The 19,207-nt window shown below is 41.5% G+C and overlaps 1 protein-coding gene across 9 annotated transcripts in view; it reads right to left on the reverse strand.

Moving 5' to 3' along the window:
- The window catches only part of syt1a (synaptotagmin Ia), a 108,005-nt gene that overhangs the window by 14,946 nt on the left and 73,852 nt on the right, over positions 1-19,207 (reverse strand). For 8 of the 9 annotated variants that reach the window (XM_068717218.1, XM_068717219.1, XM_068717215.1 and 5 more), the window contains 5 exons: positions 17,459-17,631; positions 13,814-13,939; positions 7,214-7,381; positions 6,072-6,239; positions 1,466-1,583 (listed from right to left, as the gene is read on the reverse strand). In XM_068717218.1, the coding sequence (XP_068573319.1) occupies positions 1,466-1,583; positions 6,072-6,239; positions 7,214-7,381; positions 13,814-13,939; positions 17,459-17,631 (753 nt within the window). The remainder of the gene's footprint in view (positions 1-1,465; positions 1,584-6,071; positions 6,240-7,213; positions 7,382-13,813; positions 13,940-17,458; positions 17,632-19,207) is intronic. The other variant, XM_068717222.1, reaches the window with a different exon arrangement.

Below are 19,207 nucleotides of genomic sequence, written 5' to 3' on the forward strand. Positions count from 1 at the left end.
AGCTCTGTCTTCACAGGAAACATACAGTGTCTGCTCGTTACGTGGATACAGTCTCTTTTCAAAATAAACTTCCAACGTAACTTACTACGCAACAAAACTACTTGGTTAGGTTTAGGGAAATATCTTGTTTTTAGTTCAAATAAGTATGTTCGTTCCATAAGATACGTATCCTCATTACATAACTGGCATTAGTTAAGCAACAAAACCTGTGTTTGACTTTCTGGCTATATGGGAGTTGAAAAGCCCGGTTACAGACCGTAAGGGGTACCTTAGTGCTTGTATCATAACTGATATAGGTTTTGATGTAAATCTGTGCACACAGCTGTCTCTGCTATGAACATTTACACACATTGCTGACTTGCCTCCACTGGAAAATACCGTTTTACAAACTGAGATTCCTTCATTTGCACTTCAGAAACATTTAAATGTTCACGGGGGTCTCCAACTGTGAATTTGTGATCGTCCTGGGACAGTGATGGACATCTACCAAGCTTTTTTTTTTTTTTTTTGTCCCTTTATGAAACATTGCTCCCTCGTTGATTTATGGAAACTGAGTCCGTGTTGTTTGTGTGCTCCAGTCATGAACCTGTGGGTGTTTGCATGTGCGATGATTTCCACCCCTCTCCCGCCCACACAAGTGGCACATTCTGTTACCATGACATCAGACCCTCTATTCAGACTTGAGTGCATTGTGATAAATGTCATCTATTGATCTTAATGCTACATGGGTGTACTGTTGGGTGCTACATCACAGCAGGAGTAGGTTTCACTCTTTTCTGCACGCCACAATCATTAGTGGTTGTTTCACACAACATTAAGTCTGAACCGTGCAGCTTCTTCACCCCCCAAATATTTTGGAGATCCATTTTCTCCGCCTGAACCTAATTGTTTTCGTTACAGAGTTTATGACTTAATAACGGGTGAAAAACAAGCGTTTGTTGTTGAAATTGTGGTCACAAGAGGCTGAACCACTACTTCATGTGAAAAACATTCACATTGTCTTCACGGTGAGTTTGAATCCATCGATGCACAGAAAACACAATTTACATATATTATGTGTTAATGTAATGTAAATTAAAACATGAAAGCTTTAAGTCCTGTTTAGAACACTGCATGTGGTGCACTTTAGCCTCATGTGGCCAACATATGTACTACAACCATAATCATAATAATTTTTTTTCACCGGTTATTAAGTCATAAACGCTGGAGAGAATACAATTTAGATCCGAATGAATAAGTCAGGTCTTCCTTTACATCTGTACTCAATCTGTACGATTTTTTATTTCTTTTTTTCAGCCAAAGCTATGTTTTTCTTTGACAAATGTCATCGTGACCAGTGATGTGTTTGGGTGGTTGTTAAAAAAGAAGGGAGAGTGTGTGCTGCAGTGCATGTATAATTACAGACAAAGGGCCCGTCAGAGTGAAAGTCAGTGGGAACACGCACGCCATTGTAATTGTTGCTTACCTGACAAGCCTCCCACGTCCATTTTCTTCAGGTTCTTGGCCTCGAGGATGACCACGGTCAACTTGCCAGCGGTGGGAACGTATCGCAGAGAGAAGCAGATATCGCCCAGCTTCTCTTGCTGATGGACACACAGAGACATCGCAGAGGTGAGTTTTTAACAGCAACTAATAAATCCACATTTACTGCATCACATGCTCACAGCAGATGCTCACTATAAATAGGTCGTAAATTCCCCTCCAAAGCACATTAGGAAATGTTCAGTCAACCAAATCTGAAGCTCTAGTTTTCCTTTTTTTTCGTGTCGTTTATTTGGTTCTGCTCTCCACAAACAGAGAGGATCACTTTTAATGATTTTTTTAATGAACATTTAAAGCTACAAGTGCCAGACGTGTCTATGTGAAAAGTGATGGCATTAAAGGTTAAAGTAGAGTACACTGACATTGGGTTATTGAGTTTGTTGAGAGATCGTAGAAAAAAGTATGAAAGTATAAAAGTATAACTGTAATGACGCATGAGCCTGAAGGAGGTGCAGCTTTTTAGCAGCGTAAAAAGGAGCAGAGAATCTGTGAGTTTGGGCTTTTTTCCCCCCAACTAGACTTAGGGGTCTTACCCCCCTTAGAATAGAGGACAAGAAGACCCTTCTACTGTCTTACCCCCTCAGAAGTGGGGGCAGAAGACATTTATGCTATCTTACCCACTTAGAAAAAAAAAAAAAAAGAGAGGAAGGAGAAGGAGAGAGCCTGCAAAACTCCAGAAAAAACATGCAGAGACAGCAGAGCAGAGTAGAGAGAAGAGAAAGGGGGAGATTTCTAGCAGAGAGCCTGGACATCATACCTCATAGCAAAATCAGTGAAAACTAATAAAGAGGCGAACTCCTTATAGTAGGCGTGTTGATGGTGTGATCAGAAGTGACGACTGACGCGTGCAGAGGAGCTTAAGGTAAGTACCCTGAGTGAAGACTTGGCCGTGTTAGTCATAAAATGGTGAGAATGTTCACAATAGGCAATAGTAAAGTACAGACGAAGTACATAACTATTACATACAGGGTGCTAGGGTTGCATCCCACTGAGAACGCCTAGAGCATTAGCCGTAAAAGAATTTCAAGAAGACAATTAATCTACGGGGTGAGATAAAAGGGCGAAGGTTTTGTTCCAACACCTCAAAAAGGAACGTATATCCTAGCAGGTGGGACAGCCGACGGAGTGACCACTGTGTTAGGTGCGAACGACTTCCCCGCTTAGAAACGCTACAAGTTGATACAGTAATTACAGCGTCCACTTTGAATAAAGGTGCGTTTATGCATGAAATTTACATAAATGACAGAAAGATGTTGTTGTAATTGCTTTAAGTATATGTTATGCTTTCTAGTGAAGAATATGCGCATAGAAAGACCAGCATAAATAATTCAGTGTAATGTATGGGTTGTGACATAAATGATCACGTGATCTGTAGAATAAATGTTTGTTCAGGCAGAAACATTTCCTCATTGATTTGCATTGACAGAATCCTACTGGAGAGTTTAGAAACAATATATTTAATAAAAACTCGACTGTACTATTGTCACGACATCATCAACAAATAGGGAGCAGTGCATGTCTAATATCAGCAGTAATTATTAGACATATCATTAACATCAGAACATGCAGATCACAATAAAAAATGAAAAAAAAGATGAATAGTGAAGTGTATTTTTTTTTGGAGACAAATATTTCTTAATATATTTGAAAACAGTCTGCAGGACAAGCTGTTAACAAGGTTAGTCATCATGTGAGCCAGCTGTCTGCTGTCTTATTGTATTAATATAAATAGCTATATATTGTACACATTTCAAAATACTAAAGTACAGACAAAATAAATCACAACAAACACACTTTTAAAGCCATTTTTTTCTTAACTGAGAAACTCCGCTGTAGAAGGTTCATAATGTCAAATAATTTATTTTATGACAACATTCGGGATTAAGTTAAATAAATAAAAAAATGAATTATCAATCAACCTAATTTAATTCCAATATAAGTACCTAGAAATATAGCTAATAAGGCCTGCTAGTACTGCCGCTGCAACTTATGATATTGTCTGTACTTCGTAGTTACACTATAGTCTATTGAAAACTGGACTTTAATAATTTATCCGTCATATGGAATTGGTTGTGGGAAAAAAGACACATATCACACATATCACACTCTGCCTCTCTAAATCATAGCCGATCAATTACACACTATGTCCCTACACGTCTTCAATCTTCTACTATGGATTCGGTCTCTTGTTGTGGTTTGAGCGCTTTCTAATATCGGCTCCCGCTTTGGTTCGTCACTCACCCCTCCGCTGGAGAAGCTCTGACTGCAATCACTTCACTGGTTCAGACAAATCTCCATCACAAACACAGTCTCATTATCACACGCCGAACAGAGAGCGATTCATATTCTCGCCGTATCTCTCTTATCAACGCTGGGAACAGACGGAGTCAATAACTCTCCCTCAGGTCACACCTGCGTAACGTGTGGCCATTTAAACGGAGAATACAACTCAGAAGCAAATTGGAGCTGAATATCAGCCTTTGTTTTGTTTTTTTCAGGAGTCTTTCATCACGTTCCAATCAAGACCTATTTCCTCATTCTGAGTCAGTGTGCTGGAAAGTGTGTTTTGTCCTGTAAAGCCCCCCCACCCACTATCCTGACAGGTAGTTGCACAACAAAACCCAACGACTAAATGCTCTTACATTGATGTTGAGGGCCGGGTTTTAATCAACTCAAATACGAGCTCCACTGGACGGCAGCGAGAGACGGAGCGACGGTTAATTATGCCTGTCGAGAGCTGCGACCAGCTTCTTTAATATTTTCTATGAACTGAAAAAGGTCAACTGCTGCCTTTCAACTTAAAGGGCATTTTAGGAACTTGCTACTCCATAGATGACCTTAAAAGAAAAGAGGATTGCGTTACCTGTGTGCAGGTGGAGTATTAAATCTTCCCTGAGCTCACGGCTAAAAGATTTAAACCTGAAAGAGCGTCTCTTTGTGTGTTTGGACTGATATGCTTTCTCCTGACAGAGCTTCATTTTCTTTATATATATATATATATATATATATAAAACCTTTTGGGCTTGTTATCTCTTAAAACAAACGCGTGACCTCCACAAGTTGCACATAGCTCTGGATTTGGGAGAAACTCAGCCAGAGAGTGATTTTTTTTCTCCTCCTGAATATTTCAAGAGGCGTGAAGAGGCATCCAGTATTTCACACGAAAAATAGATAAAACAGAGAAAAATAAACTACTTCCTGGAGCAGAGAGATGTATTTTTGGTGTGATCTGGGAGTTTAGGGAGCTGATTGTCAACAGCGACGTCCACAGTTTGTTATTCCCCATTTGTGTTTCACCTCAGTTCTTGTCATCTCTTTTCTCTTGACACACAATAAAGCCATAAAATATGTATATGTATACATTATTTTTTCCTCTATCCAATTAATCATCTCGTAACCATCTGTTTTCGATTCTGTTCCATACCTTCTGGATCATAAAGTGTTACACTCTTTGTATTCTTATGTTGTCTTACTGTATATCTGTAATAGTTGTGTGGAGGTGCAGAGTAACACGTACAAAAGCACATTGCACTTATTATGCACAAATAAAAAGAGCAATGTGGATATTCAAACAATGTAGAACGTCACAAACACACTCATAGACTGTGTTTAAAGTCACATGCTTTCATGGATCTGGTAGAATATAAAAGTGCCAAAATGACATGTAAAGCAATAAATAATTTACTTCCAGGTAAGATGAGAGGGGGGGGGGGAGGGTATAATTTAATAGGAAAGTTACAAAACACTGTGTTTGTACAACTACGAAGAGCAAGACAACGGCGTCCATTTCACTTTGGCAGGTTCATTTGCATCTTAACACGTAATCTAAAAAAGTTGTTGACATATGCATCAATGTATTGTTACCTCTATGCATTCCCAATTACCTTTCAGAGCCGCATTATGACTTGAGCATTCAATTAATAAATGTAATAGTGGAACTTTGCATCAGTAGGAAGGAGTAAAGCGGTGATTTCCATGCTCGCTCCAGCGTCTCAAGCCTTGCGTAAAATGATCAAGTGCAGCTGTGCGACCAAACGCTAATAAGTATAGTGATGCCCTTCAACTCAAACAACATCACCAGCCATTCGACACTGCAATAATTAACCTTTAAATCAAACCACGGTAATGCTAAAAATGAGGTTCCCCTGGCAACATGTGCTATATGCCATGACATTTACCATGAAAATTGAATTTCCTGAACTGCTGCCTGGGAAGTCACACTTCTATTAATTGAAGGGGAAGTGTGGACATCTGATTAAGTTTCCAGGAGAGATGGATTACTTCAGCCGCGGCATCACATTTGTGTCTCGAGCACAACTTGCCGAGTGAACACAGCAAAAACAATCATTTTGATATCACTTATGCGGGCGCGGACAAAAAAAAAATGCTGCCAGGTGTACAAATCTGAGCCCTGACACGCGAGACAGGTGTCACAAAATGATTTCAAACCCTCTCATTTCACATTTTCTAGTCAGTGATTGAACTTTTGGCATGTGTCTGTCCGCCTACAGAGGTTTCATAAGTCTTACCTCCTCCTTCTCAGCGCTCAGCAGATCCCGCCACTCCTCTGTTACGTGGCTGAAGTCCACCTTGTTCATGGGCACCTTGATGTCGCCGATGGCATCGTGTTTGGAGAAGCGGTCAAAGTCGTACACCGTCATTATCAGTGTCTTTCCACCGAGCTCCACGTAGGGGACCTGAGGAGGATGACGAGAGAAACAGGTCAAAAAGAAAACAGACGTACTGTCTCTTTAATTGGATGTCTAGTCTGTGTTGGCTTTGTTAGAAGTGTTGGTTTACTGTATTGTTTTATAGGACTGTATTATATCAAATGAAATTTTAAAAGCTTTTTGGTATACATCCTCGAAAATCTTCAGTTTCATACATTTCATTTAATATCGTCAGCCCTGAACTTCCACAGAAGAGTTTGTGAAGTTTCTTCAATTAATTAAATGCCAAGCTGAGTCAGGTGTGTGTGTGTGTGTGTGTGTGTGTTTTTGGAGAGGGTGGATGTCGATGTTGTGGGCGATTCTGTTTCCGAATCAATCACTACACCTGACAGGTGGTATTATCAGACCTGCAACCTGAGATGGGTAAACGACAGGTGAGCACTCGTGATCCTTGATTGCCTTAAATTTTGGGATGAAACGTATTGAATGGAAATGCTGTTACGACAGAAAAAAAGAGAGCGAGGGAAAAACCATCTCTTTTTTTGGACAGTTTTTTGGAATTACAGAAAACACATAAATAAACTTTGTATTGAGATGGATATCACATCACACTACGCTTAACTTGACACCAAACACCTGCGCTCTTCTCTGTCGAATGAATAACGAAACTTTCCCCACTGCTGAGCTGCAACCATGCATCTATTGTGGCCGAGGCAAGGCCACGGTGTAGCGGTGCATCTGCCTGTGTTAATCCCAATCACATTGAGCCTCTGTGTGTGTGTGTGTGTGTGTGTGTGTGAGAGAGATATTCTGTCAGGAGCTTGTTAATGTGCCAGCTGGTTACTGTCTCCACACCTTTCCAGCATTCATGGCTGCATGCAAATCAGATTGTCAGCGGAACAAAAAGATCTCCAGCTACAAAACAAAATGGACTTAAAAAGGAGCAAATGTTTCTCAGCATCCTGGGGAAGCAGCTGAAGTCAAGCTCTTGTGAGGTGTACCTTGAAAGTGAACTGCTCATTGAAGACAGGATTGAGGGTCTTCCTGTGGACCTTGGTCTCAAACTTCTTCTTCTTGTCAGGCAGCAGGTAGACCTTTACGTACGGGTCGGATGTGCCACCCATGTCCATAGCAGGCAGCTCTGCGGCCTGGATGATCCCCACCATGAGCTAAAGGAGGAAAACGAAGGGGCAAAAAAACAAAAAAGTGAGGGACGGCATGTCAAACTGTCCCCTAATCCAAATTATCACAACGTGCACCTTCATCCCACCAACATCCTCACAGAGAAACCATATACTGTTCATGAAATGTCTAGAATTCTCTCGTTAAGAGTTGAGGAACATGAGATTTTTCTTGTCTTTTAAAATCACCAGCAATCAATCTCCCACAATTGGGGCTCTAAGATGGTTCAGTGTCAATTCTTTTTTTTTTGTGGGATATGGCAGTATTATTAGAAGGTTATGTCTGCAGAGCCTGACAGCGGCTGAGGAGTTCGTAAAGGTCGGGATGTGTCAGACTAGGAATGAGAGGACTGTTTCTCTTCACATAAGGCGGATAATTGATAACCACGACGGAGGGCCCGGGAGGCTGATTGACCTGCCAGTCTAGAGTCTAAAACTCAAAGGCCTCTCAGGAGGCCCAGCTAGTCAGTCAATCAACTTCCTATCAGGTAGCCATCAAGCAGCAATCTGGAGGCTGACCAGGGCACTCGGCCATGGAGCTCTGCAGCTGTCGGCAGCTGCATCAGTTTAGTGTGCGGCGCTGCCGGCGACGCAGTGGTAAAGAGAAAAAGCAGGAAACAATGACAATTAACTGCAGTTGGTAAACGCCATAAGGCGAGTAACCAACACTATGAAGTAAAAACAGTGTTACAGACTGAAAACCGTAGATTTATTTGCTTTTATTATTTCCTATTGTAAGGTAGGATTATGAAATGTTTTAGAAACTCTCAGAAGCAGAGCTGCTCTGAAAAATGTTCAGTGGGTGGAGTTTGAAGGCCAAGATTCAAAGGTTAGGAGGTATGAGGAAGTAAATAAACCAAAAATCCATGTACTTGAATTATTGAAGTCAAGCATCAAAGTTCATTCTTGACCTTGTAAACAGTCCTTTGACAAAACAAACCCAACTCAAGGTCCACTGGCAGAGCTTTCCAATGTCTCACACGGTCTTCATTAGGAGTTTGTTATGACTTCAATCATTGCACTTTTAGCACTTCTAGTCCTCCGTGTTGGCTTTACAGGTTGTTTTTGAGCTTGGAAATAGCAGTTTGACAAACTCAAATAATGTTAAAATCCTCCTGCAGATGAAGATCATGTGATATGTCTAACAGCTTAAAAAAAGAAGCTTGTAAGAGGACCTTGAGTTCTCAATGTTAAGTCAAAGCTAAATCTAAGCAGTCTAGTCATACTAACTAGACGATTAGCCTGGCAGACCTTCCATCTAGCTACACTAGCCTGCAGAGCTTTGAGGATGATGCCCTGGTTTCATTAAATAAAATAAAATCTTTGTTATTCATTTTCTATTTTAATCACAGTTCCAGCTTTTGCTTCTTAAGTTTGTCTTCCATCTGAAGTTCAACTAGCCAATCAGTCAAGTTGAAGTTTACATCCATGTCTGTCCAAAATGTCACCACTTCATCATTTTATCCTATTCAACGTTTGTGTGAAATTAGCATAATTAGCATAGGAATTATTGAGTTATTCACAAAAAGGTGTTTTGGGAGGTCACAGTGACTTTTGACTAACACATTCTAATCAGTCCCTCCTTGAATCAGCGTAGGCGTTCCTGAGATATCACGTTCCAGAGAATCGGACGGACGGACAACCTGAGAACATAAGGCCTCTGGCCTGGCTGTCGCGAGCTTGGAAGTAAAAGAAAAAGCTCTTGCTATTTGCTTCCACACATTAATTTGACTAATGAGATCATTTCTGCCTTCAGACACATTTTTTGTTTACATAACTAAAACTCCAAAGAGCTAACTGTACCTCGCGTGACCCCCGCTCTTTATCTCTGTGTGTGAGTATCAACCACTCAACCAGTTTCATTGCCATCATTAAAAATAGGTGCAATGTAACCATCTCCCTTAATATACAGTATTTGTCTCAGTACTACTATGTGTACTGATCTGCAGTGGATGGTGGTGAGATTCCAGTAGGGAAAGGTCTTCATGAGATGGAGTAAATGTACCACATATACACGCACACGCACACACACACGCACACACACACACACACACACACACACACGTACACCGTAATCACACACAAACATCACGCACATGACAATAGTGAACACGAGACGAGATCATCATGGAAAGTATGGAGTATCCTCGATTCATTTACTGCCCCCCAGGTTATGCACAACATTTTCTTGACATTACCTTGAAAACACACACCGCAAACACCGAAATGAGATTCTGTCACGATGTCGACGGACCCCTGTGACATAAATATAACTTCCACGAATGCACATCTGTGTGAAGCTCATTGCGATCACTCACCGCCAAATAGTCACATATCTAGCTGTCGTTCACCCACAACTGAAACGTAAACATGTTTTTGCACTGAACTGCTGTGAAGTGGCACTTAAAGATTTTGAGTGCAGCAATTTCATCCTTGCATGCTGTCTTTCTGATTTCCACCCATCCGTCCGTCAGCAGACACAGCATGTCGCGGCATCTTTACTGGGAGAGGCGCTGGTGCTTCAGAAGAGAGATAAGAGCTGGGAGCGGCTGGAAAATGTTCGACGCGTCTTCCCTCCTGGTGCGTGACCGTACGGCTGACATTCACAACACCAACTCAAACACCTTTTAATCAAAAACAAACCAATCGGAGAGCGCTACTACTGAACGTTAAGTAATGCATAAACCATATCTTCTTTTCTCAAAATTGTCCCCAGCTGTGAGTCTTTGGGGCTTTTTCATATATTCACTTATAAATCCTAATTTTCTCAAAAAATTAGTTAAGGGAAAGACTCTTTTGGAAAGCTGCCTTCAATTACAATATTCAAGTGATGTGGTGGGGTGTTTTATTTATTGTAATGCACTGTGTGTAGTTTACATATTCTGGCCAGAGCTTTTTACATCAATATATTATCAATTTATTACAAATTATTTTCCCAATTAATCATTTATAGTATTAAATGTGACATCAAATTGTGAAAGACACTCATCAAACAGCCTCTGAGTCCAAGGTGGCATCTACTTGTTTTGTCTGGCTAACAGTCTAAAAATCCAAACGTATGAAGTTTACAACGAATTCTAACAGAGAGAAGAGAAATGATGAATATGCATAATACCTGAAATGTGCCCATACTAATAATGGTTAACCATTACACAAACACACTGTTCCATGTCAACTCCTTCTTTTTGCCAAAGACTTTTAACTTTTTTAATATATGAAAATTTACTGCGACAGACTTTTAAAAAATTGCCACTTGGAGGCGAATCCTGCACACTAAAGGACATATTGTCTAATTGAAATCAAGCACAGTTGGTACACTTTGGTCATATATGGTGGCTGAACATAAACACTTTTCAATTATTGTCTCCTCTCGCTTCACAACTCTGTAGTTCTACTCATCAACTAATCCTCTATTTCTAATTAAAACACTGTTTATTTCTAACACCTCGATCACACCTTTGAGAGTTAAACTAAATAAATGAAATGTTTGCACATCTGTGCGGGTGAGTCTGTTTAACTAAAGACTCCATCACGGCAGACAGAGAGCTGCTGGTATTAACCCGTCTCTGTTTGTCTGTTACTCTTCAGTTCAGTGAGCAGCACAGAGTGGCTGCAGGACGGTGATTCAGCCACTTTGGCAGCTCATCTTGGACGGCTTTGTCCCAAATGCATCATGGCTCTGCTGTGACCACTTCACACACACACTTCCAAAGAGGACCAATCGTCCTTTTTCATGACTAATATTTAACGAAGCAGCTTCGTGTTTTATTTTAGAAATGAACCGTCTCGGGGAAATTCTGAAATAAATGATAAAAAAAAAGAAGAAGAAGAAAAAAGAAACATGAATGTTTTGAAATTCATCCCTTCTTAATAATGAGTTCAAATTTCACATTCTCTGACTGGACACAATACAATGGGCCTGGTCTTGACCTGCAAATGAATATGGTAATGATGTTGAAAGTAGGAATGACATTATTATTCCCTTCCTGCTGTGCTGAGGAGGCTCTTTGTGGTTCATTTGCCCGATGCAGCCGCATCGTCGCTCCCTGAGTGATTTGGATCTTTTACAAAACCTTTTGTCTCATTAGTGTATAAACTCAGAGTCATCAACAGCGAGGGAAGCAGTCAGTTGTGGTGGTTAACAGACAGAAACAAAGCTGGAGCTCTTTGCCATGAGGACCTAGCATTAATCTGCTCGTCTCTTCACACTTAAGTCGGATCTTGCCTCAGTCTCCGCACACACACACACACACACACACACACACACACACACACACACACACACACACACACACACACACACCAGTGTTTCCCCCTTTTTTCTTGGCACGATGGAACATTTAGCGACAGATCTCTTAAGCCATGAAGGGGAAATTTAATAGCGCTTAGGGCAGCATCTTAAACGAGGCGTGTTTTCTAATTTATGAGACAAATTGCTAAGACAAAATATATGTGTGTTGACATATCACATCTACATGGATACATCTGGTTCAGACCCTAAATCAGGAGTTAGATACTGAATATCACTTCCTAACCCAGACAGAAGATTTATATTGGATGATCCTGCAAAACCCTGCAGATCACATTAACATTTGTGACCACCTGTTACCTGCTAATATCTCATTCAATTCTGCTTCTGTGCATTGCAACTACAGAACAGACGAGGCAAATTAACATCCACATTGAGTTATAAATAAGTAAGGAAAACTCTTGCTTACAGTTATAGAAAGATCATAGTTACAGGGCCAAAAAAAAAAGCACTAAGTCTGTGATGGGACGCAAACTGCAGTCACCAATATGAGGGTTGAACATGCAACACCATCTATCACCCCAACTTCACTCCATTAAGGGAAGACGACTTTCATATTATCCATAATGTTGTCACTTTGAGTTTTATCCTTTCGGCAAAGATACGAACACTTTTGCCTTTCGATGTGGTTCGGACATCACATTGAGTATTTCATATCGGGCATACTCTGTCCTTAAATCGCGTGCTTTACAATCGTCTAACATGAACGTAATTTCTAGGGACACTGGGCTTGAACAATGAAATTTCATCTCCTCAAAAAAGAAAGGGATGCACTGAAAAGTACCATCTTCATGCTTCAGCTGTGATCGAATATCATCTCTGTCTGCAAATGATCCCAAGACTAGACAATCACCGTTCTCTGTAATATTCTCTCTTTAACAGCTGCCACGTGTTCAGTGGTTCACACGCAGCCTTCTACTTTGTAAAGGAAGCTACAGCCGCGGCATCAAACCCCCCCCCCCCCCCGTGTCAGTTCTCCTCCAGCAGTTCTGTGGCGCTCACATTGATTGCATGGGCCTCAAAGCCTGAGGATGAAAAATAAACATTTCCTGAAGGCCACTGTGTCCGTCACCCAGCTGAAAGTGGGTCAGATGAACGGCTGCCTCCCCGGGTTTTTTTTTTTTAGGTCCGTCTGTTGTGAGCTTCTTTAGCTTCAGAGCGGCAATGAGCCGTGTGCGGTGTGAAAACTGTCACCCATTCATTACACTTTAGCTCCACTGTGGAGCCTATTACCAGTGTAATCAAGAACCTTATAGAGAGACCTGTCATTGCCTCCCACTCGATGACAGATCCCTCTGTGAAATGTAATATTGTCCACATAATATCCCTTTTTTCATGAAATCACTCAATACTTTTCCCACTAAAAGAAATAAGGGCCTGGGTGACTGAACACTAATTATTGACTCGACAGTCTGTGTATTGATGAATATTGCGCAGGTTAAGTGCTCATAATTATTGATGATTGAAGGGGACACAAACATGAGAACATTTTTATTAGTCTTTTTGTTATTGTGCGGGAGCTGTACCTAAGCCGGTGTGTATATAGGAGCAGGGTAACTGTCTAATCTCTGGCTGTCAGTTCTGTTCATAATGGGGAGTTAGCTAGCCCAGTGAGGGACAGCGCTGTGTTCACGCACCGTGTCTATTATCTGTCACACAACATCTGGCGGCAGGAAGTTGATGTGCTTCCTCATTCTGCTTTTTTTTTTTTTTTTTTTTTTTTTTTTTAAACTCAGCCTGCTGGAAAAAAAAAAATAGAGCAGATGGGTTTCTGCAGGGGCTGTTTTCAATCAAGTAGAAAGAAAGAAACAAATTCAGAGACTAACTAAATCCCAATAGCCTACTGTATCTTTTACAAGGCTCAGTAGCGAATGAACAAACTCGACCACCGTGATATCCCTGTGAGATTGCTCTCGAGCTTCAGTGATCAAACAGCAGTGGCGACGCAACAAAAGGAGAATGTTGTGCAAAACCTGGGTTGGGTCCTGTTTAATCTCTGGAGGGATGAAAAGTTGGACCCCCTCAGAAGTCGGGCGTGACCATACTTACGAAGGAGGACCTTTCGCAACAACGACACCACACACAGGGAGATTCGGAGAACAGACCCTTACCGTATTCTCGGTGAAATTGTAATCCAGGGAGTATTGTAATTTGCCCAGTTTCTGGTCCTCCTTGGGCTCTGCCTCTTTCTCCGTTTCAGTCAGCCCTGTCTCTGCTTCCTCCTCATCCTTCAAGGCCTGAAGGAGACACCCACCAAGAGTCAGTGTCGCCTGTTTGTCGCTGGTGCTAGCACCCAGCCAGCCGTTCCCCGCCCAGGTCCTGCCACCGGACCTACTCCTGTAAAAGCTGCCACTTGTTTTATGGTGTAATAAGGGGGGGGGGAGGGAGGGGGAAACGGGGGAAGCAAGCACTAAAACACCATAGCAGTTAACACCAGGACATGCTCTGTGATGCACTAAAGCGCCGGGCCTGTTCCCCTGAAGATGCTTTCCTATCAATCTCTGGGAGTTTCTGTCTAAAGGGAGGAAAGATCAAATGGTGTCGCCAGAGATAAGAGCGATGGGCAGGCATTAGAGGAAGAAGAGGAGAGAATAAAGAGACGGGCTGCTCCCTGAAAGTCGAGGAGTCGAATCAAACGTAGGCAAACATTCATCTATAAAGAACTTTGTGGTCCTACAATCTAAACATGAACATATTGATTGTATAGATATGAATTTTGGTTACACGGCAAAATAGTTACACCCACAAAGCATTGTAAACCGTGTTTTAAGACGAGCGGGTTTGCTAAACAGAAAAAACAACGAACTCCATCTGGGCGAGCGACGACGTTCACCCCGGGTCTTTGAAAGCTGCACGTCGGAAATGCGCCCGACGAGGGCCGGCGTCCCGGGGAGAGGTCCCATGGTGGGATCTTTCCCCGAGCTGCTGAATGAATGAACGGATCCATCAGACCCCGCCCATTGAGAAATGTTAAAACATGTTCATTATAAAACTACGGCGAGCCGCATTTGGCATGTCAGTGTGGTCAAAATCAGCACTGAGACTCATGCCGCTAGATTTCCGGATTGCCAGATAGTCTGTAAGGGGGAAAAAAAAGAAATGAATTTCAATAGATTCTGACTCGGGTACAGCCCATGGAATGAGACACAGAGAGAGGACAGTTGGAAGAGAGAGAAAGAGAGAGAGAGAGAGAAAGAGAGAGAGAGAGAGAGAGATGCTTCCAGGAAAGATCACAGTAAGACAATTCCCTTGATGTTATTTCAGGCAGATAAAGTCTCTGGCAAAAACACATATCAACTGGGAATAGTCTGAAGTGGCAGAGAGTGAGAAGTGAAGTTGCCCTATCGCTGGCCTGGCACTGAGGTAAAGGCAGCAGGGGGAGGAGCATTGGTGGTGGTGTTGGAGGAGGGAAGGAGAGGAAGGGTGCTGGTGGGGGTGGAGGAGTTTGTTATAAGACCAACATGCGATTGAAGAGGCAAAGACTAGCTCTCAAGATCATTCATTCTGCGTCAAACGTTGCCTTCCAAGATGTCTCTTTCGTTAGGCATGCAGAGCATTCTCTGTCATACAAACCAGTGCTCTCGTGTGATTTCCCCCATTCCCCAAGTCTGGTTACGCCCCTCAAGACAAACAGTCGCATTGTCACCATAACCCCTAAAGCTCTTATGTGATCCCCTACGTCGATGGTAGCTAGAAGCATCATGCCAGCAGTGGGTGGGTGGGTGGGTGTTGGTAAAAGGGGTTGTGATGTACATTGGAGAGGGGGGGGGGGCTGCTCCTATTAGTTTGTCAAGTTGCTCATGTGAAAGCAAAAAGGCTGAACAACACTGATTGTTTTTTTGTTGTTTTTTTTTTACGCTGAGCTACTTTGGTCTCTGCCTTTTGGGAGAAAATGTGAATTGAGTGAGTTTTTGTTTTAGGTTTTCTTAAGTAGAGCAGGTAAAATGATTGAGGAAATAAAATCCCCTAATTTATCAAACGTGTGAATTTATAAGGTTAATCCAATTTCTGCGCATCCAGTGCTCCAGGAAAGGTACGATCAGTTTCACCTGGGCTGACAGAAGCGAATGCAAATTCTACTGTACGTCAAAAGCTTCCTTTTCATCATCAGTTTCAAAGGAGCATTTACTTGTAGAGCCTCTCAATCATTCTACGTTCGCTCGCCGCCCCTCGTTTGAAATGTAAATTTAAGATTCAAAAGGCAGGAGACTTTAGCTTGGCACCAAAAATCAGCATGGTTCAACCTTGTCAATGCGCACCCAGTGTTTCTTTCATACATATATATGTGCGTATGCAGAGTGTACACACATATATACAGCAGATATACATGTACTGTATGCATAGTTACATATATTTGGTTCTATGGGAGTAAGTTGTTGTCAAGAGGCTATAAAAAAAACAAAACATCAGAGCAGCAGGCTTAAGAAGATCCAACAGCAATTTGGAACCTACCGCCAGTGACCATCCCGAACAGTCATCAGACACAACACAGATAAGGAGGACATAGAAGGAAAAAACACAAATTAAAACAACCACACACAGGAGTTAACACACCAGAGTCTGGGCACACCAGGAGAAATGACCGCTTGCCTCGGAAGTGGCATATTCACCGATTCCAGAGATTAGGTATAAGGGGCGACCAATAACTAGGGTCTTTTATTTTGATTAATGGCTATTTGAAAACATAAAAAAAAATGGATGCTTCTAAGGCGGCCAGAATATTGGAAATGAATGGGAAATCCTCTCCTCTAACAAGCACAAGTGATGTGCTGTCGTGCAGCTATTTGGTCGACCCCGCTGGCTGTTAAAGCCGCTCTCTGTCTCATTAGAAAATAAATGAGTCTTTAACATCTACATCTTAATTCACGCTTTCTTCTACAATAAGTAATGAAGTATTCAATTCAATCCTCAGTGGTGTCCGTCTACGATTCGGATCCACCTCTTATAGCAGAGGTGTTGCAGCAGATTTAACACACTTTGTGCGTGATTCCACTAAAGACGGCGGTATAATGATGCGCCGCCTGAGCAATTAGTGCACTAACGCCGTTTGAAGTGTCAGGGTTTTTCACTGCTCCCCGTTCTGTACTGGTGAAAGGTAGGGTTTAATTGCATCTCCCTCCCATTTGTTTATCGTTTGGTGATGTCATTTCTCTGGGTGGATACCACTTCATTACACGGCAAACGTTACTCACACTCTTCAACATGTGAGCAGGTCCTCATATGACAAAAAGAAACACTCACAGGAACGAAAAAGTAGGAGAAAAAGAGAGAGATTGAAATACTCTCTCTTCAATCTGAAGCCATTTAAATGGCTTCCATTAACTCTCCTGTAATTAGACTGAATTCTACTTTTAAGTAAGTGAAATATCATAGCAAGTAATACTGTATGTATATCTTCGGCAACAATGAATACATAAGACATACAAAATACATACGATAACAAAATAGGGAGGTTTTTGATCGCCACATTTGCGGCGACATTATTCTGTTGGTGAACACACACCTTAATGTGTCGATGCAACTGCAAATGTGATCAATCAAATCTGTCATAATACAGCATTAGACGCACTAAAAATATTAAAGAAAACGTATGTCGAACAGAGCAAAAAAACTTAAAAATACTAAACATGATTGGATAATATTTCAGATATATTTCTGGACAAATATTTGTTTTACTTTTAGCTTAACATCAGCAAAAACTAATTCTTAGAGGATATATTTCTGAATTCTAAGCGACAAAAGGTCAAAGTCTTTACCTCGGTTTTGGCTCCATCCTTGACGTCCATCATGTTGATGGCATTTTTGCCCTTGTCTTTGCCCTTCTTTTTGTTTTTCTTCTTGAATATCCATTTTTTGCAGACGCAGAAGCAGCACGCTAACACCAGGATGATCGCCACGAAGGCGATAGAGACGATGGCCCATGACGGCACTGGGGAGAGAGCAAACGGGAAAGATTTCGGGTTAAAACATCTGGGAGGAATAGAACTCTGCAGAGAAGAAAACCACACTTCTGTGGTTATAGCAACTGACTGAGGTGAGATAAAACGTGTTCGCCTGCAGAGTTAGGACACTGGATCAGCACCTAAGCCAGCGCCTGGCTCCATCAAGAGGTGGCAGACTCCTAACGATCGGCCCCGACCAGCAGGACAAGCCCCGACTCAACACAGCTTCAGCCAATTTAGTGGAGGTAACAGATGTTGGCATTTTCCACTTGCCATTTAAACAAAAGATTCTCGGACAGCTGACACTTTCACGGCAATCACCGGCGACACAGAACTCGAGCTGGGACCGAGAGTGCGGTGGTAATTTTGCCGGGTGGGCTTGAGAGGCATTAGCGGCGGTACGACCATGACGAGCCAATGATGCAGTAAAATCAAACAGATTCACGGGGGTTTGACACACATCGTTCACATGAGCTCTGCGGCTGCATTACCTTTCAAAACAGGATGAAATTAGTCTTTTGTGTTGAGATTTAAGGCTTTGAGTTTCGTACAGATTACAGAAGAACCTTTCTCAGAGGCAGAGCGGCTTGAAAAAAAATAAAAAAGCCTAATCTTATTGGTTGAATTAAACCTGAACATTTAGAGTTCAGTGCCAGGGGAAGGTAGAGAACAACAGTGAGAGGGTTTCTTTCATTTAAAATGTTGTGATCCCATATCATCAATTTTTCCAGTAATCATGTCCTGTCAAAACATTTGTTTTAAGCCCTCCAGCTGAGCCACGTTGTTTTTGTGTGACGCTCTCACAGCTTGAAATGTGTTGTTATAACCGTAAGGATTTCTGTACGTTTTTTTTAAAACTTCAACGCAGCATAAAAATCAAACCAAGAGTCTGAAACTAAATCCATAACTTTTATTTTGGTCACTTTATTGTGGTGTGTTTATGCCAAAGGCCAGCTCTGCCTTGATGGTGCATTCATGCTTGCTGGAAGGTCGGAGAGACATATTCATTAATCTGTGATGTGTTTTTTTTACTAAAGTTATGATTGGACACGAAGTCTAGGCTTGTTCGAAACCTTTAACTTCATCACAGCAGTCCAATTTGGGTTATAACGCACACTTCATGAGAACAGTACCCCCCCGAATAACCAACTTTATATCCAACAGCTCCAGATTGGATGAACGAAAACAACAATTTGAAAAGACATGGCATGAAATGATCTCATGTCATGATTATCTTGGTAAAAAAAAAATTGCAATTCATTCCCATGTCTCATGATAAATCCTCAATTTTTTTACTGGACAGCTTTTTCAACTCACTCATGTGGCAAAATTCACGAATTTCACGATAATGGAAGATCACCACTATCAACTTATTGTGTGTTTTGTATTGCAATGCAATCCTATACCGTCCCATCCCGAATCAATGTGTGAATTAACCACACAGAAGAAAATAACCTGGCTTTTATTATCAGTTTATTTACTTCAATGTAAAGACACGTTTTTGCTAAAATCACAATATATATATATATATATATATATATATATATATATATATATTTTTAA

This window comes from Cebidichthys violaceus, unplaced genomic scaffold, assembly GCF_023349555.1.
Source record: "Cebidichthys violaceus isolate CVI_PGR_0920_01 unplaced genomic scaffold, fCebVio1.0.p SCAF_21, whole genome shotgun sequence".
Taxonomy (NCBI): Eukaryota; Metazoa; Chordata; class Actinopteri; order Perciformes; family Stichaeidae; genus Cebidichthys; species Cebidichthys violaceus.